This window comes from Aythya ferina (assembly GCF_964211825.1).
Source record: "Aythya ferina genome assembly, chromosome: 4".
NCBI classification, from domain to species: Eukaryota; Metazoa; Chordata; class Aves; order Anseriformes; family Anatidae; genus Aythya; species Aythya ferina.
In genome coordinates, this window is record NC_140300.1 from 3,327,852 (window position 1) to 3,352,900 (window position 25,049).

The 25,049-nt window shown below is 45.5% G+C and overlaps 1 protein-coding gene across 1 annotated transcript in view; it reads right to left on the reverse strand.

Annotated features, from left to right (window-relative positions):
* The window catches only part of ADRA1D (adrenoceptor alpha 1D), a 42,929-nt gene extending 18,095 nt beyond the window's left edge, over positions 1 to 24,834 (reverse strand). The window contains exon 1 of the mRNA XM_084519019.1: positions 23,830 to 24,834. Within this exon, the coding sequence (XP_084375145.1) occupies positions 23,830 to 24,796 (967 nt within the window). The 5' untranslated portion in view covers positions 24,797 to 24,834. The remainder of the gene's footprint in view (positions 1 to 23,829) is intronic.
* Positions 24,835 to 25,049: the final 215 nt, after the last annotated feature.

Here is a 25,049-nt window from a genome sequence, read left to right on the forward strand (position 1 = left end):
TCAGTCCAGCAGAAAACCTGCAACCCAGACCAAGAGATTAAAAAAAAAAAAAAAACAAAACTCAAACCACCAGAATGGCATGTTAAAAAAAAAAAAAGGCAAAAAAAAAAAAAAAAAAAAGCCCTTCCCATACCTAGAGTTTTCTCTGTGCAGACTGTGCTAACACCCCCACTGAAATACCCCCTGCTCCTTGTCAGTGCAACCCTGTTGCTCTCTCCCCTCCTCTCTGTGGTTGCACCTCACTTTTGCAGGGACAGGTGCCAAAGGACACACGCTTGTTCCTGACCATGCCCAAATGAGGGAAATCAACCCCAGGGCAGCCCTGCCTTGTTCAAACACTTGGCAGACTCTGAGGATTGCTCGGTGGTGCTGCAGTCTTGCACAGCAGCACCGCCAGGGCTCGGGAGGTTTTGTGTCCCAGCACCCCCAGCACCTTGCAGTGCTTCTCTTGGTGGTGGTGCTGGGCATGTAACTCCCTTCTTTCCCCATTCTCTCTACCTGGTTGATCTTTTTCCCACCTTATTTTCTTGGCCTTTTATACCCTGCTCAGTGTGGGCTCTCTGCCTTTTCCTTTGCCATGCTGCTGTCACCCATAAGGGCGAGGTAAAATTTGCTGAGAGTCTCAGAAATGGAATAAACTGCACTGGAAACCAGCCTGAGACTTCAAGGTAATCCACAGGGACCGAAGCAAGTGGTGGGATGGCATCACAGCTGTTTTCATATTTTTCCAGGAATATACTAGTTTCCCTCCAGAAGGATTTTTCAACCCCATGTAGGCATGTCAGAAATAGGGGAAGATGTCCTCAGGGTAAGAGCATCTGTCCCTTGTGTGCCTGTCCACGTAAATCCATGCAAAAGGAGGTGTGCTGTGGATTTTTCTCTTTAGTTGAGTCTGACCCCAGGTGTTAGATGTTTTATAAGTCTTTCTCATAAAAAAGATCTCAAATCCCATGACTGTCACCCATTTCTCAACACTCTTCCTTGCTAGGAGCCCGACCTGTAGGTCCCCCTGGCACACAGGACCTCTCACCACTGTGCCTGTTTTTTGGGAGCAGCAGACAGCTATGCTGAGGAGCCAGCTGTAGCTCCAAGAGGCTTTTCAGAGCTACGCCAGAGCCTGGCTTGGTCTTGCTTCTCTCCTGCCTGCCAAGCAATCACTGCTGAGGAGTGCCTTAATAAACACGCTTTACTCCAAGTGTACCTTGGATGCTGAACGATGACACATGGAGTGACCTCCTGGCATTTGTCTCTAGAGAAACGCAGATAAATCCCCTGATCCCAGCTCTGTGCCAATGGCTGCTATCTCCCAATTATGCATCAGGCCATGGAGCATCACATGAATAGCCTGGTCCTTTCAGCATGTGCATTTGAATTCTGGAGTACGTGACCCAAGATAGCAGGCAACAGGGCAGTAATTACTGCTTGCAGCCAGATAAATTCTTTGACAATTAAAAAAAAAAATGTTTTTCTAAGTGAGCCATGCTCTTAAAACTAAATAGTCTCAGTGTGACTGTGTTGGGAGGGGGATGAAGACAAAAATGTTAAGGCTGTTATGTTTGTATGGGGGTCCCAAAAGGAGGCCTGGTGCTTCAGCCTCAGGTATCTGGAGGTGAAGTCTTCCATAGCACCTCAGAGGATTTTAGGTATGTTCTTTACACTCAGAAGGCTCAAATCTCTCCAACCCACAAATGAATTTCCATGAAAGTAGGGCTTATTTGGTTCCATATGCTGCACATAACCACGTGGCTACCCAAGGGCTAACTTCTAAGTTTGAGCCTTTTCAGGTGTATTTTTTTTTTTCTAATATCCTCCAAGACTGAAAAGTCAGAAAAGCTCAGCTGCACTGTCCCTAGTGTAATAACCTCTTTAACACTTCCTAAAAACAACTTCAAAGCATTAATACACTACCATTGCTAACACCACTAGGTTCTAGCTTGAGCAGAAAAGGCAGAGGTCCCTGGAGCGGAGCCTGGGCTGATCTTGGATTCAGGCAAACCCATTTCAGACCTGCTGGCAGATCTCTGCACGAAGCACATGGTGATGGATAGGCAGAGGGTATTTGGCTGTACTGGTGCAGGGAAAGATAAGTGGGACTGGGCTGAGGTGAGTCACAGGAGAAGAGACAACAGCAACAGCAAAGGCAATTAGTCAATCAGATCGCAGAGAGTTATAGATTCCTGTGTGCCTCCGTAACTCTGAAGTTTGCCCAGAAGAGAAAAGGTCAGATTGCAGTTGCTTCAAGTGGTTATGTAACTCAGCTTGTTTCTGGAAAGAGCAGTCCCCAAACCTTCCCCAAACTTCCTCTCTCATGAATTTCTCTCATAGACCCAACCAGCAGCTCAAGATGTTTCCTAGCAGCCTCTCCAGGCAGAGGGAGGGCTGTCCCCTTAGGGTACCCAGGGCATGTCGTTCCCCAGCTGATTGCTAACAGGGAAGGATGACTGAGTGTACTCCTCCTGAGTTCAACTGAGTTTCGTCCCTTTTGTCCCAGAAGGAGTCAAAGATCACAATATGCACCTCTCATCTCCAGCATATTTTTCACTGGCCTGAAACGCTGACACACAAGTGGTCATCAACTATCCAGTGGTAAGTGGCTTAAGATTATGGAACAAAAAGCCAGGAGTGGAATAATTGAAGTATAACAAGTTGAGTTGGTCAGAACCTGATTGACTTATGGCTTTCCAAGTGGATCTGATTCTAGATACGCGGATTAAGTGAGTTTGGAAGGGATCTCTGAAGGTCTCTGGTCCAACTTCTACTTACAACATCACCAACAGAATTTTTCAGTGAAGACAGCAAAGAGAGCAGTGGTAATGCTTGTCTCTCCCACTGGGTTCCAACTGTCTAGTCAGGAATTTGGAGATTTTTCTGTCACTGAATCAAGCAAAGCATTGCAGAGCATGCCATGGTTGAAGGTGACAAATTTTTAGCATCAAGAGGATGGTATTGCATTTTTAACAAATAACAATATTCTCCAGGTGTACTAAAAATATGATCAAATAAGCTTTTGTATTTAATTTATTTTAAAGACAAATAATTATTTCTGAATGATGTATATAATGTTTTCATGCACTTAACCCATACCTGAGATAATTTGTACTCCTCTGAAAATTCTGCTGCTTGGGAATGTCTGCTGATAGAGTATCCTTACAGCTAACTCACATCATGAGACAGATATACAGCCTCAGGGAACTGGTGCTCATGTGTATGTCATGTGTAGGGGCATCCTAGGGTAAAAGGAACCAGTTACAAAGACTGGGGCAATGGAGCTACTGGGAAAGAGGGCAAAAACTTTGCAAAGATTGAAAATATTAAGTAGGATTTGAATTTAGAGCTACTCTGTTTCAAACTCATTATATAGGCAAGATCAAGTTTCTCTGACCTGAAGTCAAAGGTGGGACTAGGTCATCTCTTAAGATCATTTCCAGCCCTGGCCATCTATATTTCTGTGAAGTCAGAATGAATCATGAACCCCAATGATTTTAATGTGAAGAGGTGGAGTTGTTAAAGATCAGTTTTTGCAGAGTATGTCAATACAGGGTCATTGGTTGAAATCCAGATGTCTGGTTTGTGGGAAATTTCACTTTGATATTTGCTTTCTTTCCAAAACAGAATGCAATAAAATTTAATGAAAATTTCTGAGGAACTATAAATTAAAAAAAAAAAAATAAAATTCCAAGAACCTCCAATGCACACTGTTGCTTAAAAGCGATGTATCCCTGGAACCCTGAGAACCTCCCAGCTGAGGCAGAAATGGTTGTTACATGTAGACAGCTATGCCAAGAGCCAGCCACCACTAGATAGATCTGCACCACCAGGCAGCTTCCCTCTTTTCAAGCATCCCCAGCCACAGGGCAGAGAAGATATGAAGCCCTTTCCCAGCTACTTTCTCTAGGTTTTCCCTGGTTTGAGTAATACAGGAGATCAGGGAGTAGAAATCATGCAAATCTTTGGAATTTTTGAATGTGGGAATGTGGAGTGTCTCAGAGTCTCCAAAACTAACATATTTGCAGCAGGAAGTCTCCAAGCACTAGAAAACCCTCTCTAGAGCCAGGGCACTCGGGCCTTCCAGGTTCCTTGTGTTGGATCCAGGAGTCTTCCCTGGGTGAGCCCAGAACTGCCAAGGTTTTCAGCCCGCTGGTCGCATGGTAAGAAAGCCATGGAAACTTGGCATGACAGGGCTGCCCCGGAGCTATGAGTAGTGATTGAACTAGAGGTTGTTAAACCTGGGACATTTCCGCTCTGTTTTCCAACTGGCAATTCCCAATGAAATCCTCCTTCTCTGTCCGGTGTCCAGATGCACTACTGGGGAATCTCGTGAGTTCGGCATCTGTTTAAACGTTTCTCTTACTTTGGGCCATTGCACCCAGGAGAATGACGTGTTCTTTGCAGGTGTGCAGGAGGCTGAATCCACACCCAAATATTACGACAAGAAGGTCAAAGGAGGCTGGTTTGCTTTTGCTGCTGGCTCTGGCCTGTCTTCTGTCATAGCTACATAAATGAAGGGGAAGGGAAGAGGCTGCACAGATGGATCTTTTCTCCATCTTCATTTTAACCTCTGCCTACTGGCTTTCTTTTCTTGTTTCTGACTCCTCCTTCCTCACTTATGTACCACACCACTTCCCAGCAATTTAATGCAAAAGATGCCAATCAATCACCCGCAGGCAGTAAAACTGCCAATTTTGTACCTGGAATAGCCATTTTCAGGTTTGCAAATGCAAATACATACCGATCTGCACAACATGCTTGTGCTTTGCAGCAGCGTGGATGCCATCAGACATTTCAGCCCTGCACCCCTGGCTGCTCTAAAAGCCAATACTTCCACCCCCAGCCATGCTGGGTTGGACACAGAATGAAGCCGTTGATTTAGAAGAAAAGAAATGACGCAAGCAGTGAGGAACGGAGGTCTCTCACTCTTGATCTCTCATGAGAAGAGAGGGCAGAATGCTTCTGTTGAGGCAATTTTATTTTCTGTTTGAAGAAAGTCTTTCTGGTTGTTGGAGAAGATCAAAACATGCATTGACAAATGGATGTTATCATTCAGATTGTCCCGGGGATGTCTCCCCACTTGGAATCTCTGTTAAGGTAACTTTTGCATCCCTACAAAATTACAACACAGAGATATTCTGCTGAGTTGCAGAACATCCTACAGGGACCCTGGGGAGGGGGCAGGGAGAGGAGCATGGCTGTCCCTCTAAGCCACATTCTCCAGATGACTCCCGGTTACTGGGGTGACATCCTGCCCGGCCCTTGCACTAGGCTATTTAAACAAGAAGGGGAAGGACTTGGGTGACACGAGATGTTCCTCTGGGAGCTGGGTGACAAATCAGACCGAACTCCATGATGATGATGAACTCTGTCTTCAAGGAGGGGGTGGTCACTGGACTGGCTGGAAGATTTCCCCCCCGAGGAGACCCCAGGGTGACGGTGGTCTCTGCCCTCCTCGTTTTCTGGGACATCCATGTCATCCATGTCCTTTGGTCATTTCTTTTGACCTTCTTTGGCTTGGCTCCCTCAGAGATTCCCCTGAGGAACAGAGGCCTGGTATCAATTAGCTGTGCAAGACAGATGGCTATAATCTCCTCTCTGATGCCTTGGCATGGAGAAATCCCTCGATGTTCACTTTGAGAGTGAGGAAATGGTGCAATCTGTGGCCTGGAGCTGCAGACTGAGTCAGGGATCCCAGAACCTCCAGGGTCATGAACCTGCCCTTGTTCCTCACCTCTCATGGTGTAGGTGTCCCCGCTGTGGGTCACATAAGGAGGTGTGGGGGAAGCTGTCAATGCCCAGAGCCCAAAAGAAGTTTGAGAAAACACAAGGAAGAATTGGGCTGCAATGCTGAGCATGACCCAGTGCCATTCACCAACAACCAGCTGTGGTGTGAAGGCATGGTTCAATGAGGGCAGATGAGTTTAGGATCTGAAAATCCATTCCCTCTTTGCATGGGATTTCTTTGGGGGTGCACTCCCAACCCCCCTTGAGTTTTCCTGTCCACAAGAGCATTGGAATCAGGTAATTTCTAAAACACAGAGTGTTCTGTAGACAGAATATAAAGTTTGAGCAAATTTCTTGTGGTGTGACACTGGGCATTGTCCCAAGGCATGGAAGGGGACGTGCTCCTTACTGCAGAGCATCTGTGCCCCAAACCTTTCCTCCACCAAGGCCTCCAGATGTTTGTCAGTGGGAAACTTTTTCTTCCTCCCAGCACCTTGCTTGTGCAACGTGCAAGCCAAGAATGGCAGACAGACCCCTTCTGCCTGGGTTTTAGGAATTTTGGGAGAGCTCATGGATGGCTGCATGGCTGGCTGGGTGACATCCTTTCTCGCTCTCTGCCTCTAACAGTCCATGGGGCTGTTTGAAAGAGGCCACTTGGTCCCCTTGGAATAAACAGATCAGCTAAGGTCTGTTTCAGCCTGTGACTTGTCCTCAAAAGGGAAATTGAAAATTGGGCACAATCAGGAAATGTCATGGTTGTTCACAACAATACCATATGCCCAATTTTTTCTCCAACCCTTATCCCTTTATGCACAGAGATTCCCAAGAGCTTTCCAAGCTGTTCCAGGATTTCTCTCCTGACACCATGCTCATGCAGCCTGACAGAAAGAAAGACATCTGATAATAGCAGGACAAAAATATATTGCTAGGCCATTTCATTCCCTGAGAAGCATGCAAATTACGGGAGACAAATGCAAATTTTCATGTAGGGCAAACTCGTCAAATTGTTTTGGCCAAAGCAGATGAGAGAGAGAGAGAGTAATCTGAAAAACAAATGCAAAATTTCAGTCTTGAAACTTTTCTAAACCAAACTTTTCTTCTAGGATCAGGGGACAGGGATGCCATTGGAATTTACTTGCATTTATTTTTAGAAACCAGATCAAAAATAATCAAAACGCAAAATGAAATACTGCATTATGGATCAATCTGAAAAACAAAGTTTAATTTTCTTTTGTTGACCTAACAATTCTCTCTCTTCTTTCCCTAGACCCTATACCTGCTGATGAAAGACCATTATCAAACTTCAGGTTCTCCCTTGGGTGATTCAACAACTTCATTATCAAACTTTTAACTGAAAAAATGCACTTTTTTTTTTTTCTTTTTTTTTTTTTAAATGCATAATACTCTTCTGTGCATCTGCTGTGAATCATTTGTGATAGTCCCACAACCTAATGGTGGGCAAGGGTCAATACATTGCACTCTTAAGCTCCCAAAACCAAGGCAATAAATTCTCTGGAGTGAGGAATTATCCTTTTTCTACACAAATCCCAGCTCTTATGCGCATGTTCAGGGACATAACCACAGTACAAATAGGCTTTTATTAGTAGAAATAACAAATGAATTGTTCCCAAATGATCACATTCTTGTATTCTCTCTTTTGTTTGTTTGTTTGTTTGTTCTTGTTTTTGCTATTTGTTAATGACAACAAACAGCTTGGTTTGCTTTTCATTTGTAGGCTTTTCTGAGTGGTTTTGAAGGCATTCCCAAATTTAGTGGAAACATCTGCCTAGTGGGATGCTTTTTGCTCCTTACCAGTGCCTGGGGTGGTAGAGGCACAGCTACTGCTTAGCACTGCTGTCAGCCTGGGTGGTTTCTGCCAAAGTCTGCAGAACCCAAACTGCAGTTTACCAATTCAAATCTGCAAAGGTGTTTCTGTTTTGTGTAGGGAATTAAAGAGAATAAATGGAGATAAAGATAACCAAGGAAAGGATGAAACCAAGGGAAAACTTGTTAGTGCTAAAACTTTTCTGAGTGGCAAGACCAGCATGAGCAAAATGGATGAAAGAGTCATTCAAAATGGGATGGAGACCAACAGCCACTAAATGAGGAAGCATTCTAGCTGGTGAAGGAAGAAAACGAGCTCTGGGTACAAGGAGCAGCACAGGTCCCAGGGAGACATCAGTGGTGACTCCTGCTTGCTGAAGAGGACTCTGGAGGGGCAGCTTTGTATCTCCAGTCTCAATTAGATCTACCTCAACTTTCTGTTGGGGGCAGAGAAAACTGACCCTAGAGTGGACACCTACATTCAGTGTCTTGCTCTGCAGGGCCATTAAAAATGCTCACACCTTTGCCTGGGTGCCTAACAGACCTCTAAATGGGATAATGGGATTTCTTTTTTTTTTTTTTTTTTTTTCCTGTTTTTGATCCCTGAGCACTTTTTGGGCAGAGTAGGCATCATAGCATGGGACACCATGGCCAAGGATAAGAACAGGGCATTACCAGGATGGAGATTCCTAAATTTTTCATCCAAGGGGAGCTTTTAACCCCAAGATCCTTTGTTCACAATTATGAGCAACAGTGTTCCCTTTTGCCTGGGTGCTGGCTGCTGATGGAATTATGAAGCACTACCTACCACCTGTGTCACAGAGAGCCTGCTTTAGTGCAGCCCAGACTAAATCCCAATACCAGTTCAATTGGGAATTTTACTGATGGAACTTTTATTGGGAAAAGAGGGGAAAAAACAGGTCCTGACACTATGTGTGGCTGGTCCAGTCCCTCTCTCACTTCAAAAGTGATTTCTCCTGGGACTGTCACGCTTTCTTTTTTTTTTTTTTTTTTTTTTTTTCCAAATGTGTGCAGTGGAAATTCCTCCTTGGTGATTGCAGTTTGGGATAAAATAAACACACTTTATCCTCTGTGAGCTGCTGTATCCTTGGAGTGCAGGTCACTCCTGGAGAGGGAGAAGGGTGAGAGGCAGGGATTTGGAAGCGACAATAAATAAATAGAGGGGGAAGAAAAATTGACTTTCCCAGATCATTTTTGACCCAGTCACCATGGTGACCATAAGTGAGTGTTCAAGAGGCAGGATGACTCACATCTGGCAGTGGAGCAGCATTTCTTAATCCACATTTCAGCACTGGCTGATGGGACCTTGTGGTTTGACGGGTGCCTCCTCCAGTGACCTGGGGAACTGTTTCCAGCTCAGTTTGGTGGCAGGGTCCTTGGTGTAAGGAGAGCCCCTCACACCTTGAAATGGCAGTGAATGAGATCAACTCATGAAACGAACCATCTTGTACAATCCTGAGCACATGGAGGTGGAAGGTGACATCTATGTATTTGTTTAAGCACTCCCTTGGAGATCTCTGTGGCATGACTCAGACAAATCCAACCCCAATGTTGCCTTAACAGCCAGAGCATCAAGCTCCATAGGTTCACGGTGGCAACTGCGGAGGACAGCCACCCATGGATGGCAGATAGCTGCCTTCTTCATTTTTTCTGCAGGTGGGAAGTGTGATCTGCCACTACCATTGCTAAAAGTAATTTCAGCATTACCACAAAGTACTGCTTGCCCTGACACGTTTGGCCGATGCAACTTCAAAAGACTGAATTGGAAGCTGATCTTGAGCACAGGGTTGGTCTCCTAAAGCATCAGTGATCTTCTAAAGAAGAGGAAATCCAGCTGAATCGGAGGAAGAACATGGATGATAAAGGCAAAAGGAAGCCCATTAGGAGAGACGAATTTTATCTTGTTCAGTGCAGCAAAGCAGAGGCTATAAGGGAAGAAGACATTTGACCACCTATGTGCCAGAAGAGTGAAATCCAAAGAGAGGATATAAATAATTAAGCAAAGAGTAGTATGAGTATAAATAGTATAAAGAGTATAAATAATTAAGCAAAAAAATAAATAATTAAACAAAAAATGATTACAATGAGGCATGAATATGTTTGTGCTGCAAAAAGTAAATTATCTTATAAATCCTGAATGGCCTGCCCAGAATGACATAGGTAACAAAGGCCAGGGACTGGGACGCACATGAAGATCAATATTTGATTTTGAATAGGATTGTGCAATATAGTGATCTGCATTCAGTCTCTGCTTTCACAAGACGGAAACAGCTGCCTGCTGCACATACACATCAAAGCCACAGAGCGGTGCAGACTGGGGGAGAACCAGTGAGCAGAAGAAGATAAAGAGCAATGAAGGGAGGAGATACTTGAAGGAGCATTGCACTTGAGGGGTTGGTGGGCCTGATCACATTTCTGGCCACGTGGCTCTCCAAAGGCTTGTCTGAACTCTGCTGTGAGTCAACTACTTTTGCGTTGAGTGGTAAATGACTATTTTTGGAGCAAATGATTTTTTGTTCTGTACATTAGGTCGTTAATTTAATCACCCGTGGTTTCTCTAAGTACACTCTGATGGGTGTTCAGCAAGAGTGCAGAGAGTGAAGAAACAGACCTTTTCCAGCTGAACAGATGGAATCAGACCTGACATGCTGATGGTCACATTCAGTGTAAACACTCTCCAGTGAACCCCCTACCATAGTTTCCTTTAATTCAGCCTCAGACACTGGGAAAATTCTGTTTTCGATGTAAATGATTTCCCTTGTCCTGTCTTTACAGCAGGATAATGAAACCGCCCACGTCCCAATTCCCCTGGCCTTTCAGGGGAAGTTCACGGATCCATCCTGTAGGAGAGCAGTGGCCGTGCTGCCCACTGGGGCCGTCAGGGGGACACTAATGAAACCCAGGAGGAGCCTGCATGTTGTGTATGCTCTTTTGTGTGCTTCAGTTCTCACGTCTCAGCATTAGCAGGTGGGCAATGACTAAAAGCTGTGATGGGACAACTTCTGTGTGCACCAGAGAATACCACAGCCTTACTATGGCTACATGTCCTAAATGGAGACACTAAACCCACCACTGCCAGGTAACCCCACAATCTCTTTTTAAGTTGTCCAGCTGCATCCTACTTGCCCAGATACATGCCCAAGTGATGGCTTACAGCTCATTAAAGTCACTTAGGCATTTTTTTCTCTATCTCTGCCAGTCAGCAAAGATTAAGCCCTTCTGTCAAAGACTTTTCTGTATATTTTCTACTATTCCTGCACTGAAACATTAGGTGTGTTTTTTAATGCATGACAGCAATGGAAAGGAAGGCAGCCTGACTCCTCATAGGCCACTCTTAGAGGGAAACAGCAATCCCCCATTCATTTTTATTTTCAGGACACAGCTTCAGAATTAATCTATGAGAGGGTCCATCTGAGGGGAACATGCTGGCACACTAAGATAGGGCACAACCTGCACTCCAGTTTATGGGAAACAGCAAGAAATGTTTGGGTAGGCAGGTTACCAGAGGTGCTTTCCACGAGGGTTTCTCTTGAGTTTCTTGGGAAATGTCCCACAGGCAATAAAGGGCACTGAGACATCCAGCTCACATGCAGGCACCTACCCATAGATACATGAAGGCTTCACCTGTTAGTCTGGCCCTAACCCTAATCCCTTTGGTTATTTGCGGACCAGCAATAATTACATTCTGGGATGAGGAGGCATGGATGAGAAGGGAAACACTACAAGGATGCATTTGGGGAGGAGGACTTGGAGGGAGCAGGGTGGGCTGCGATGTGATCAGATGCAATGTCAGAAGATATCTCTCAACATCTACATGGCTATTTCATATCCTTTTGTCTGGGTGCCAGTAAACATCAGTCTTTCTGCAGCACTGCATGCTCTCCTGCCTGCACCATCCCTGTGGATCCACCACTGAGAGCTCCTCTGGGCTAGAAATAATGTTAGATTTATACAGCACCTGACACAAAAGGGGATGGACCGTGACTAAAGCCCCTGTGAACTGCTAAGGATCTCAGATAGATCAGCCTTCAGAGAACCCCAGGGTGCTGTAGCCATGTGCAGTCACTGAAAAAGAGGCACAATGTGATTCCTCCTAAACAACTCTGCTTCGCCAGCGCAGAAGAGAACAAGAGGTGCAATATTTGGAAAACTCCCCACGCTTTGCTCCATCCTCCCATGCCTTTGCACACTCAGCTCTTAGCAAGGACTACATTGAACGCAAATGCTGTGACGTGCAGTTGTTCTGTTTTCTTTCCCCAAATCCCCAGCCCAAGCACAATATTGAGGGAGGTTGACAGGCCTGTGGCAGGCTGCCAGATCGCCTTCACAACACATCCTCACTGCTTTCCAGATAATTCCTGTGGAAGGCACCCTGGGAACAGAAATAGCCCATGGCTGGAAAACTTTCCTGGTGCTTTTTGACAAGTCTCTCCTAGAGAAATAGGCTTTAAAGGCAGAGGTTCAGGAGCTGGCACTGCCTCTGAATCCAGGCCCTCTGCTGTCTGTGCTCAAGCTAGGTCAGCGAGCAGCTGATGGGGTCTCCACTCTCATCCCAGGTCCTCCACCTGGGATTCAGGTGAGACAGTTCTCACCTAGGGCAAGAAATAGCATCATTGCTATCTTCACCAGGTAGCCCAGGGGTTTGACACTGGCTCTGAGTCCATGGTTTTGTGGTCAGTGCCCTCTGTGATCCCTATTGTTACCCACTGGGTGTTTCTCAGTGATCTGGGAGGCAGATCCTAAGAGATCAGAAGCTGGAGAGCAGCCAGAGAGGAGATGTATTATCACCCTGTGGTGGTGACCTCCTTCCCTCCCAGTGCCCAGCTCCAGACCATCCTCCTGCTGCAGGGAGGGTGCTCATCCCTCATCCCTTTCCTGGCCACGTTGCCCTACATCCCTCTAGGTTCATTGCCATGGGGAAATACCACCATGCCATGAAGGTGTCCCCATTCCTCACTGTGTCTATACCACTGATCATCCTTTTCTGACTTAAGTTGTTATTTTCCCTCTAAAGTTTCTTTTTTCTGTTAGATTTCCCCCATCTAAATTATTTTACAAAAGTTGTAGAGTTTGTCTGTGCTGGACCCAACTCCAGTGCATCCTTTCTAGCACAGGCTGATGTCACCTTCTTTTGTAGGGGGGACTGACCACTGCTCAAGCAGTTTTTGTGTAATTAATTCTAGCATGGGAGAACTCTTGCAGAGCTTCCTCATGTATTTTTTCCCCATCATAGACATCTACTGGTGGATTTGCTGCATGGCTCTTGTTGGTGCTCTCTCATCCTTGAGACCATGCATTGCAAGTTTTGCAGGAATATTTGGGCCTCTTTTATCCAGGAGATCAGGGAATTTAACCCATGTGATCTGCTCTGGCCATTATCTCACAGGGGGAAGTGCAGGCCCCATTAGCTATGCTAAATATACAAACAAACTGCTGAACAGAAGAGGGGCAGGGCTGATTGCAGGCCCTAAACCCACAAGGCGCTGAGCTGCTCATGTCCACACTGCTGAAATATGGCTTCTAGGGCAGGTTTGTGCTGGAGAACCTGCTTGGGGTCAGCTGAGTATTTTGTCTCTGCTCCTGATCCTCTTTCTTTGAGTATCATAAATGCACCCACTAGTTAGCAATGGGAAACGTGGCTTGGACTTGTTTGGGGCAGAGATTTCTTACTGTAGGAACCCCTCACAATTTTTTTTTTTTTCCCAGCTGGGGAAAAAATAAAAGTTGCGTTTCAGGGGCCTTAATGACAGAATTGTGAATTGCTTCACATCGGAAACTTCCTGGGAGGAGGAAATGCCCTCTCTTTAGCAAGTTGGCAGTTGGTTTTCTGCCACCAGACCTGGTGGTTCTCTGGCTCGGCTCCAAATGCATTAGCTAAGGAGCCCTCTTAGAGAAAGGCTATTCATTAGGAGCAGCTAAAAAGCCGGATCCTGTTCCAGCCACTCCAGTAAATCCATCCTTGGGCTAATCGTGCCCATAAATTACGGCGCAGGGAGAAGTACAGTCTTCTGTTTTAGTGTGACAATTTTTATGCAGTGCTGGAACAGAGAAAGCAGGATGGGCAGAAGTAGCTGTCTGGTGTGTTAGCAATACTGGAGAGCTACCAAATGACTGTAGGTATGTAAGCAGTGCCTCAATACCCCCAGCCCAAAACGATGATGAACAGTGCTGTCTCCTTCCCTAAGGCCATCTGTGCATGTTCCCCTTCTTCCTATTCAATCCTTTGAACTTTAGAGCTGTCACCACTGGGACAAGTTTGTCCCCAGCATACCTTGTGTGGGAAGATGTGAATTTTACCTCTGCCGCTCAGGCAGGTTTCCTCACCAGCCTGGAGAGCAGATGGTCGATGCAACTAATCAATACCCACTGGAGACATTACTTTTGCATTGCGGTGGCTGTGAGTGGCGTTGGAGGAAGCAGGAAGAAGAGGGAATTTGGGGATGCGTGCTCAGATGCAGGTACAAAGGGCTCAGAGATCTCTGGATGGAAGGAGCTTGTAAAGATAAAGACCTCAGAAGGCTCATGGCTCAGTGTCCCTAATGGCATTTTAAAGGAAATATTTACAGCATGTAACAATGGCAATTAGCGGCCAAATTGGAAAGCATCTCTCCTGTGAAAGCAGCCAGCTGATGAACTTTAATACTGAAGCAGTTCCTCGTGAACTGCTCTTACTTGCACAGCCTCAAACCCGCTCAGCCACAACCAAATTTAGAACAGGTGGGTGAATGAAAACGAGATCATAAAGGGCATTTGGAAGCACTCCTGTGGGTTTGAGCATTAGGAGGGAGAGGAGACAGTTCTGTCTGGGGGCTCTGCCAGCCCTCTGGCATGGGGACACCTCAGGGAACCTCGAAGCCCTGCACATCATTGCTGCTGGAGACAAGAAGGGCTCCCAGTCCTTTCCAGAACCTCACTAGCCCCATGGCTAGGTCCAAAAAGGTAGTTATGTCTTAAAGTATTTGGACTTCAAAAACTAGTAGTTTTTAAATACAACTCAAGAGGGGGGAAGAGCAATCTTTGCATAATTAGACCAAATAGTTTTGCCTGGTTATCACATGACAAGGAAAGGAGGCAGTTAATCCACCGAGCAGAAAACAACTTTTACAAAGTGTAGCTGGTACCTGGCTCAGAGAACAAGTACATGTCATGCCAGAAGCTCTATGCCACCTGTCTTTGTGGGTTTATCTTAAAGGGTAGAAGATGCTGCAGACACCACTCAAAATCCCACTAGTTCGCATGGAAAGATGATTGCTGAAAATGCAGTGCATAGACCACAGCCTTTGTGACGACCAATTCTGGGCTTCAGCTGTCTTAAAGATGTTTTTTTTTTTTTTTTTTTTCTCATACAGAGAGCAAGTATTTTATTAGATTGTCACATTCTTTGCTTTACAATTATGTCCTGTGATAAAAAATTGTCTTATTTAACTCCACTTCTCTAGTGAACTCTGGTTTCCACTGAATACATGAATGAATTTCTTCCAAACACTTTCTAGTGTATCCTAGATAATAAAACTTCTAAATGAATACTACTAAAGTTGCAAAGACTCAAAAGATAGACAAAGTCAAAGCGAAACTTATATTTGAAAAACGTCTTACCCTTAAAGAGCTTAATATCAAGATCATGCTCTATTGTCTCTGCAGTGTCCCTGCCAAGACAAGTGCAAGGAAAAGTGGGTGCTCGATTTACATGTAGTGACAGCTGAACAGAGCTGTTCACTGTCTCCTCATGGGTCATTACGTGGCTCTAGGTTTGGCAAAATCATCCTGCTCAGCCCTGCTCTGAGGACAGAATTTTTTCCTCATAGATGTCTGAAAGTACTTATCTCACTGAGGGGACAAATATTTTGCAAACGTATATTTTTCTTAACATAAATATCTTTATTTTCCCATCTCTCTGAGAACAGAAGGCTGCTTTAGAACCATTTAACCATCCTATCTACAAAGCAATGCCATAACATGCCTGTATTTTGGGCGTGGAGTCCTGAGCCCTTGGCATTACAGGGCCCATCACACCGTTAAAGCAGAATACCCGTCAGATTCAGCTCCAGCTGAAAGTGTCAGACTTTGGCAAATCTGGCCCCGTATTTGTTTTCACAGTGAGATTCACCTCGGCTAATTCAGACGTGTGCACCTCAGAGCTGGTGGTCTTTGGTCACCTTGAGGAGATACTGGTGGTTTTGGGGTGTAACTGGTTTAGATGGCAGCATTAGGATGAGATGAACTGCAGCCTCAAAATCCTTCTTTTTCATTTTTGGTTATGTGGAAAACCAAGGAGCTTGGCTGAGGACCGTGCACTGTTGGCATCCAAAGCCAAGGACTGACCTGACGTTGGGAATGGGCAGTGCAGGAGACTGCAGAGGAGCTGAATTCCCCACCAGACCCCATCAAGTCCTTGCTCTTAAAAGTCCCTACCCAGCAAGTTCCAGTCTTGCCAAAATGCTCTTCCCTGCCAACATCTCAGGAACATGCTTTCTTCTAGCTGTGTAGCTTCATAGAAACTGGATATATCGGGGCAGCTTTGCCTGATTTCTGTCCTGTCATGACATTAAGCACCCCCCGACCCCGACAGAGTAAAATATCAAGTTTCTGTTGTGACAACTGGTACCGCTAGAGCTTTTTAAACTCCAGGCTGTCCTTGTAACACTTCTTACAGAAACTGAACACTGTGTTTTTCCCTCTCATCTTTCTCAGATATGGTTATCTCATTTTGCATCAGATTTGGCAGAACAAATTCAGCCTGTTACAAAGATATGGAATGAAATCTTTACCTAATAAATAATATTTGGCACCAGAAAGTGGGACTTTATTCCAAAATGGTCCAGTAATCTTAGGAGGTACTATCAGCCCTGCCTAGAATATAGCACAATAATCCTATCTGGTGAAAATCCCAATTGATCGATTAGAAGATGATTTGGGTTACTTCTCAAGGAAATACTTTCATTTTCTGAAGAGCCTTGAGCAAAAGTGATGTAGATATTCACTAAAGTGAGCACACCTCTAATTAAAACCTGCAGGTAGCACAAAGCTTTTACAGTGCTACTTCCTCACATGACACAGTTGCTAGTACTTAGTTAATGCTGTTTGCTGTGGCAAAGCCAATTAAAAACAAGCTGATTGTAGGATCTTAAGCAACCACCTTGCATGATCATACCAAAGAACATCCCCACCCTTCCATTCAATCTTCGTTACATCCCATTAAGCAGATTACCAGAATTAATGAGTAAATATTTATCCAAATATGAATTAATGCAGATAGATCAGGGTAATTAAGAGCTTCTTCCTGTAATATCCTGGACAAAGCTTTTTTGTGTGCAAGCATAATAAAACCTTCAGATGCAGCTTAATATAGATGCATTTAATATTCTATTGCATATTTTTGTATTAGTTCCAAAATTCCTGTTGAGAGATTTTATAACATCTTGCCCATTGAATCACAGTAGTTTTAAAATTTTCAAGATCCTTTTTTTTTTTTTTTTTTTTTTTTTTTCCTGTTTGTGGTACATCTATTATAGCAACTGCCTCCAGATGCGTCAAGACTCAATGATATAAAAACAGACTCTTGGCTTTAAATAGTTTTATTTGGTGGAGCAGTGGGTGGAATGGAAGCAGAGTTATCCTGTATATAGGTCATGGGAGATCTGGGTCCTGTTCCCAGTCCCTTCACTGAGTCACCACACTACTTTGGCCAAGCAGAAGAAGAGCGTATGTTCAAACTTGGGTGCCCAAATTGCTATTTCAGGTCCTGATCACTGCATCTCTTGCTACAAGGCAGACAACAGAAGATGTATTACAACCTTCCATCTGTCTCTGGCCTTTGACGTAGGGCAATGGGTAGGAAGGGAACCATGCACTCAGCTGGGCTCCAAATAATCATTTTTTTGCCATTTATTTCCAAACATGCGTAGACTATTTCCCTGTTGTTCTGCACTAGGGCACAAGGAGTGAATTAACACCATCAAGTGCTGTGGCTGCCCAGTGTAGCCTCTGATTGTTGTCCGTGTGCCAGCTTGTAATTCCCTCCTAGGCCCTTCTGCAGGACCCCAACATGTTCTCCCTGGCGGGGAAACCAGCTCACAGGCTGCTTTTCCATGGTATTATCTTTAGATAGATGCAGTCAATGTGGATCACTCATAACCAGGTCCCCTGTGCCTGGGCTATTCCTCCAGTGCTCTCCCAGCAGGCTGCACCCACCCTGACTCTCCCACGTGTCCCTGAGCCTTGCCAACCCCATGCATCCCAGCTATTGTGCCCTACAAATGACACTAGTAGGCTGCAACAAAGCCCTGAAGTTATTGCAGACTCTGAACTGGAGGAAAAAAAGGCAGAAATCACATTTGTTTTTACTGATTAAACACCAGTATAATTTTTCAGGGAAAACAATGGATTTGCCCTCATTACAATGCTTTAAGAGCAGGACAAGAATGGTTTGGGGCCAAGTGATCTTTTCGGGAGAAAGGGAGATGGGCTGGAAGATCCATCCATCCCCCATGATTTACCTATTCTAATTTGGTATGAAGCCGTTTGATGGAAATGTCCTGCAGTGGAAAGCAGATGAGAAGGATTTTGCCTCTTGGTTCGGTAATGTTCAGTAAATCAAATTGGAGCCTTCCACCAAAGAGCTTTTGAGACTCTGGGTCTGTGCCTTTGCTGGCATTTTTAAGGAATATATGGTTCCTGTGGATCGGGATCAACAGGGAACACCTGACAGATGGAAGAATTAATTGCCATTGCTCTGCTTCCAGTTTGAACTCAGGCTTTAATTCCAGTTCAACCCAATATTCAGTCAAAAATCCTTCTCCAGGCCATAGATAATTATCCCAAAGCATTTTATACATTGCTTTTTCCATGCCAATTCTGCTACTTCCACCATGACTCAGAAAATTTTAGGAGATACAAGAGACTACCCTGACCAGCAAAGTATTTGAATGGTGTATCTTTCATCCTCCTCTTAAATCACACTTTTGATTGGGTCCTCCTGTGCACAACAAAATTAAAGAAGCTTGGTGTTAATGGGAATTGTGTCTTGTGATGGGTTTTTAGGGAGTATTTTCTGGGGTCTGACAAAGGGCAGAGCTCACTCTGCAATCTTCCTTCAGTGGGGAAGAGTATGTAAGTTCCCACTCATTTGCCTATCTGCCCATTTTTATGAAACTCGTAGGAATTCGATATATTGGAGACCTTTAGCACTTTCTTGAAAACAATTGAGATTGATGAAAGAGTTTAACAGATGGTGGGAAAGGGCCTGCACGCACACAGGCAAAGAGCAATGACATAAGCCCTTGTTCCCTTAGGAAAACATGGCAAATGTTCTTCTACCAGAATAGAAGTAGATTCTCCTACCACAATAGACTTAGTCTCATCTGAAATGTGCCTCTACCTCCACTGCCCTCCCCATCATTCATTTTGCAAATGACAGTTTCCAAAGTCTGAGCCATGCTATGTCTCTGTGAGCCCATCTTCTGCAAAAAGTTTTGTGAAAGGACTTCTTCTGACCTGTGAAAAATAGTATCTACAAAAAATAATTTTGTTTTGGCTTGAAAAAGACCTTTCTTAACCTGGTTTGTGTAGCAGCTGCCTTTCCTTCAGGATGTAGGGAAAAAAAGCCAGTACACTATTTTTTTAAATTGTAACTGGAAATAAGCACCAGCCTCCACTGCAGACACAGGCAAGTCCATGCCTCAACGCAAATATAAGAGCAGGGATTTGCTTGTAGTGAGGGATCTCTCGAGCCCTTCCTTGTCTGGGTAACTGCTGCTTGTGGGGGGACAGGATGGAGGGAACTTTGGCTTGTGGACTTCACCCTTGTGTGGCACCAGCTGTGGGTGCTTCTGTGCCTCTCTCATACCAGCCTGGGTTTCTGACCAAATCTGAAGGATAACAAACACTGGAGCCCACCACCTAAACTGGACTACACCTGTTAACAACCAAGAGCCATGGAGGGATGTAAATCACCATTCTGGGTACTGGCTAGTACACCCCAAAGGATAGATTTTCCTTTTGGGTTCTCCTAAAGTAGTGATGAAGAAGGGCTTTGCCTCCACTCTTCAGGTGGTCCCATCTGGGGCCCCACACCCTCTTTGCATGCTCCCTGGGAGCTGAAAATTGAATGCAGAGCAGGGCTCCATCCCTCCTCCTATTCTTACCCCCTCTTGCCTCATCTTGGAGAAAGGAGATAACTATTAAGAGGTTGTATAAGGGGTTCTGTTTTCTTGGCCCATTGCATAAATGTCTGCTGAAAGGACAAATTTAGCCCCTGACTTCTAGCAGGGTTTTCCATTAGCAGAAGAGGCAGTGAAGCTCCTATGGCCGTGCTTCTTAAAGGAGAAGTCATGTGTAATTCTCCAGTGTGTAATAAAAGATTGACCTGATGTACTGTTGAGCTTCTTCTCACCTGGCTGTCATGCTTCCATTGGACTTAAAAAAATCGAGTCTAGGCTACCTTTTACATCTTTACATATACCTACAGTGTAGACACTGTCAGCCAGTTAGTTGTCCCTAGAGGGTACTTTTGTATCCTCTTCCTCTGAAGAGGCAAATTAACACTATAATTCATCTTGTCCTGTGGAGGATGTCCAAAACAGATCAGGTGGGTCACACTTTCAGGCACCTCCATAGGAAAGATAAAGGGGGCTTTGGATGAATAAGCCTGATTGACCTTGTATTGGTGTTAATGTTGCTCCAAAAGGCAGCTGGACCTTCAGAGGACCCTTCCAACCAGCACCTCCATGATGCTATGGCTACCACAGATGAAGGTACTTATGCCTAAAACACCCAGATTGAGATGATTTTTTTCATAAAAAATACCCTTAAAGACCTGGCCAACATCTCTAGAAAGCCTTGCAATGTTCTCTTGATGGGTCTTTGCTAAGCAAAGAGGAACCCTGGCCAAAAAAAACACACATTCACCAAGCAGCATCCCAGATGAAGCAGCTTAGCAGAGTTCTACTGCACACCCTGCAGAAGGCACAGCCCATTAGGGTTGTCCTGTAATTAGGATTTCATCTTTTGTTGAACAACGGGCTGCTTAAAGAGTCTCATTAGCTACGCAAACTGTTAATTGTGCTAAAACTCCTGGAGATGGCATCTTATGCTTGGAGACACATATCCCAGACCCAAAAGAGAGCTGAATTATGCAGCTGATAAACAGCCTGTGGAAATATTTGTTAATTCCAGCTGATTTAAAGAAGCATGCTTGCAGATTATTCCACTACAGAGAAAAGACTGACAACACTCAGTGCATCCATAGGTCTGGTGGTCCTGCTATTTAATTTTTTTTAGTTATTTCAGCTTCTCAACGCAGATGCAATAAGTATTCCTTTTGTGTAACCGAAGTGGAAGCTATTCTGCAGAAAGAGGCACAGATGTGTGCAGGCTGATGCTGACACCGGATGACAGAGCCAGTGCAGATGCTCTGATTGCTAAGTCCAGGCTAAGCAGAGCGGGCAGCCTTTTACTTTTCAGTTGACAAATTCACTTATCCCCAAAAAGCATATTCAGGCAACAAGGAGTCAGCAGGATAAGCCAGTCAGTGATAACTTCATGCAAATTCATGAAAAATAGAATGAACAAGAAAGTCAAAATATTTCATTTTGATATTTTCAGAATAAAATAGATCACATTTGTTTCATTTTAATGTGACAGCTCATTTTGAAATATAGCTGAGAGCGCTCATTTTTAATAAACACTTATTCACCCTTTTCTTAAATTGAAACAATATGTTTCACTTCAATTGAAAGTGATTTTTGTTTCCAACCAGTGTTTCATTTCCATTAAAAATATTTATCAATACTATTTCCAGCAGACCCTAAATACTTTCTTTCAAGTTAATCTAACAAGCAAATAAAGAAGCAGTTCTATATAACCATTTGCAATCTTCTTTCAAAAGAGAATTGGCCCCAGCATATTTTATGGATTTTATGGATTTGCAGTGAACTTTACTGGCTTCACTGTTTCAGACCCATCTCACGAGCTGTAAAATCAGAGATTAGACTTTACAGAAGTTTCTGTTCTCCTCCTAGATAGCAATAAATGATTCTCGGGTTTGAATAGGAAATTGCAATTAATAAAAGGGAGGTGAAATCAGAGGCAGCATATTTTTCAGTCATAAAATAAATGAACTTTTGCTGTGTTTATATTATACGTATAATACAGCAGGAAGTAAAGATCAAAGCCATGTTTATAGAGAACTTGGCAAGTTGCACACTTGGAGGAAGCAAATGGGTTCACAGGAGGTACTTAAAGAATGAAGTTTGGATTTTTCACTGGTGTAAATCATCATTTTCCTTTGACATAAGAGCAACAGTAGTGATTTACATCAGTGCAGGAGCTAGTTCAATGGCTTCAAGGGGGGACAAATGAGGTTAAATATATATATATATCTATATATATATTTTTTTTTTTCATATGGAAAAGCATTTGCCTGGTGTCTCCATTCACAAGTAGTAGAAATAATTCAGAGGAATAGGATCCCCTGATTCCCAGCTTCACTAGCTGCAAGGTATAAGTTGGGAATGAGGTTTGGAGCTGGTTCCTGCAAAAGTGCTCAGCCAAGGAGGCAAGTGCCTGGGGCTGCCCCGAGAGCTCAGCCTTCAGCCTGGCATCTCTCCAAACCCCCCACTTCCAAAGGTCTCTGCAGGCGATGAAAACCTCCCAATGCACACAAATGATGAAAGGGAAACTGAGGCACGGTCAGCTGGGGTTAGTAACCTTGGGTCTTGTAATGAGAGAAGCTCACCACAGCCCTGCAGCTCCCTGCCCGAGTTAAACCACAACCTCCTTGCTCGCACAGGACAAAAACCCTTAAGAGAGCTGAGATAAACTCCCCAGCCACCACGCTCAGCCAGAGAGAGCCCGAAGGAAAGAGATGCAAGAATGTGCATCAGCATGGGGAGACCAGACACCTGACTACCACCCCACGGACACCTCAGCATCCGAGGCAGCTCTGGTGCTGGTGAATTATCCCTCCAGAGGGCAGGATGGTGCTGAGCAGGCTCAGCCAGGTGTCTAACAGCCCTGGGCTCTAGCTGCCCCTAGGGACAAAGGTGCAGGGCTGGAGGGAGACCCAAAGCTCAGTGGGTCAAAATTAGTCATTTGGTCCCCATGCTCTGTTGCTATTGACTTGACTCGAGCAAGAGGGTTTGAAATATCTGAGAAAAAAGTGCAGAACTAGCTGCAGTGCCTCCCTGCTGGCTGGTGTATGTGGTCCTGGTAGTGTGGTGGGCTGTGGGATGTGCAGGTCCCACCCTGCAGATGGTGTCAGAGACCTCCCTGCTTTGTACAAAGACCATCACCTACATTATAAAGTTATTTTCACACTTTTTCCCTTCTCCCCTGCTTTAGCTACATCACTCCAGAGGGTTAATTTGATGACTGTCGTTATAAGAGGCAGTGATGAAGAGCTCTGGGTTCCCTGCACTTTTTTGGTCCCAAGTAGCTCTGGTGCTGGAGGGGAACATTGCCTTGTGCATCACGTCCCTTCTCCACCGTGTCTGCTCAGCTTTCTCTGCACACTGAGGGCTTCATCCTTCTCACTCAGGCAAACCGGTGCACTGGGGCAGAGCTTGCTAAAACTTTAGAGCACAACCTGGCAGATAGCCCCAAATGAGCACCCATGGCACGGGCACCTTGGCAGGGTCAGGAGCTGAGGGCACGACTCCCACAGGAGGAGGAACAGCCCCGGGACATCACCAGGACCCTTTTACATAAGACCTGGTCCTGGTAGAGGTCCCAACACAACATCAGCATCCTGGAAAGTCAGCAGGACTTATCTTTCTGTCCCTGACAGTTTTTAGAGGGGTTTAACCTCCCTCATCCCCAGCATAATCACAGCAGGGGTGGGAGCCCTGGGCATATGAAAGCAGACCCAGGTGCCCTCCCCAAAACTGTGAGGATGAGAGGCCAGGGCCAGGGACTGCAAGGCTGTTTGGAGACCTCCGTGCTGTAATTACAGCCCGTTTGAAACAGAGCTGCTTCCTGCCTCCCCAGCCCGAACTTCATTAATTAAAGTGCTGAATGCAGAATAAATTCATTAAACTGATTTTTTTCTTTTTTGTTGCTATTTTATTCATTGGCTGCTTGCTTTGATTGATTATGTGACTCTGATTAATAAATATTGAACGAGCGTTAATTAATTGAATTAATTCATTGCTGGTTTCTCCACCTATCCACTACCTATCCCTCACCATGTGTGAGTTATGTCCTGAAAGGTGTCCCAGGGATCAGGTCCTCGGTGCTCTGCCATGGGGCTGGGCTGGGGACAGGATCACTTACCAAAAGGCAGGACGAAGAAGAAGGGGAACCAGCAGAGGATGAAAACACCCACGACGATGGCGAGAGTCTTGGCCGCCTTTTTCTCACGGGAGAACTTGAGGAGCCGCACGGAGAGGGAGCTCCTGAAGTTGTGCCCCTTGCTCCGGGTGCTGGAGAGAGGCTCCTCCAGCACGCTGCGGCAGTGGATGCGCAGCACCACCTCCATGGATTTATTCCTCTCCTTCTTGACCCCCGCCTCCAAGCTCCGGGTTGTCCGCCTGGCCACCACGTAGATCCTGAAGTACATCACCAGGATGACCATGAGAGGCAGGTAGAAGGAGAAAAGGGAGGAGAAGAGGGCATAGCCTGGCTCTTCTGTGATGCTACAGATGCTCTCATCCGGTGGTGGCGGCTCCTTCCAGCCCAGCAGCGGCCCGATGGAGATGACCATGGAGGAGAGCCACACCACCACGAGGATGACCCCTGCCTTCCTCTCCGTCATGATGGTGGGGTACTTGAGCGAGTACTTGACCCCGATGTACCTGTCCACGGAGATGATGCAGAGGCTCATGATGGAGGCGGAGCAGCACAGCACGTCCACCGCTGCCCAGATGTTGCAGAAGATGCGGCCGAACACCCAGAAGCCCAGCACCTCCAGGGTGGCCGAGAAGGGCAGCACGGTGGTGCTGAGGAGCAGGTCGGCGATGGCCAGGTTGACGATGAAGTAGTTGGTGACCGTCTGCAGGTGCCGGTTGCAAGCCACCGAGAGGATGACCAGGATGTTCCCCACGATGGCCGAGAGGATGAAGGCGGCCAGGAAGACCCCGACGCCCACCGCCTGCACGTCCAAGGCGAAAGGCAGCGTGGTGCCGTTGCCCTGGGGGGGGTCCTCGCCTTGCAGCCCCCAGGACCGGTTGGCACCGCTTTGGCTGCCCTGCCCCGTCCTGTTCCCACTCAAGCTGCCATTGCTCAGCTCAGCGAAAGTCATTGTAGAAAAGGTCCGGGCTCCATGGAGGGCGAGGAGAAAGCGATGCCGAGGCGCAGCCCCCCCGGCATGATCCCCAAAGCCCCCTCCAAGACTCGCTCAACCCCCCCAGCCCAAAAAAAAAAAAAAAAAAAAAAAAAAAAGAAACGCCAAAAAAAAACCAACAAACAAACAAATTTTGGGGCAAAGCTCAGCCTCCCCTCCAAGGCGGGATGCTGGAGGGATGGAGGCTCAGCTCCGAGCCCCCAGCCCTCTT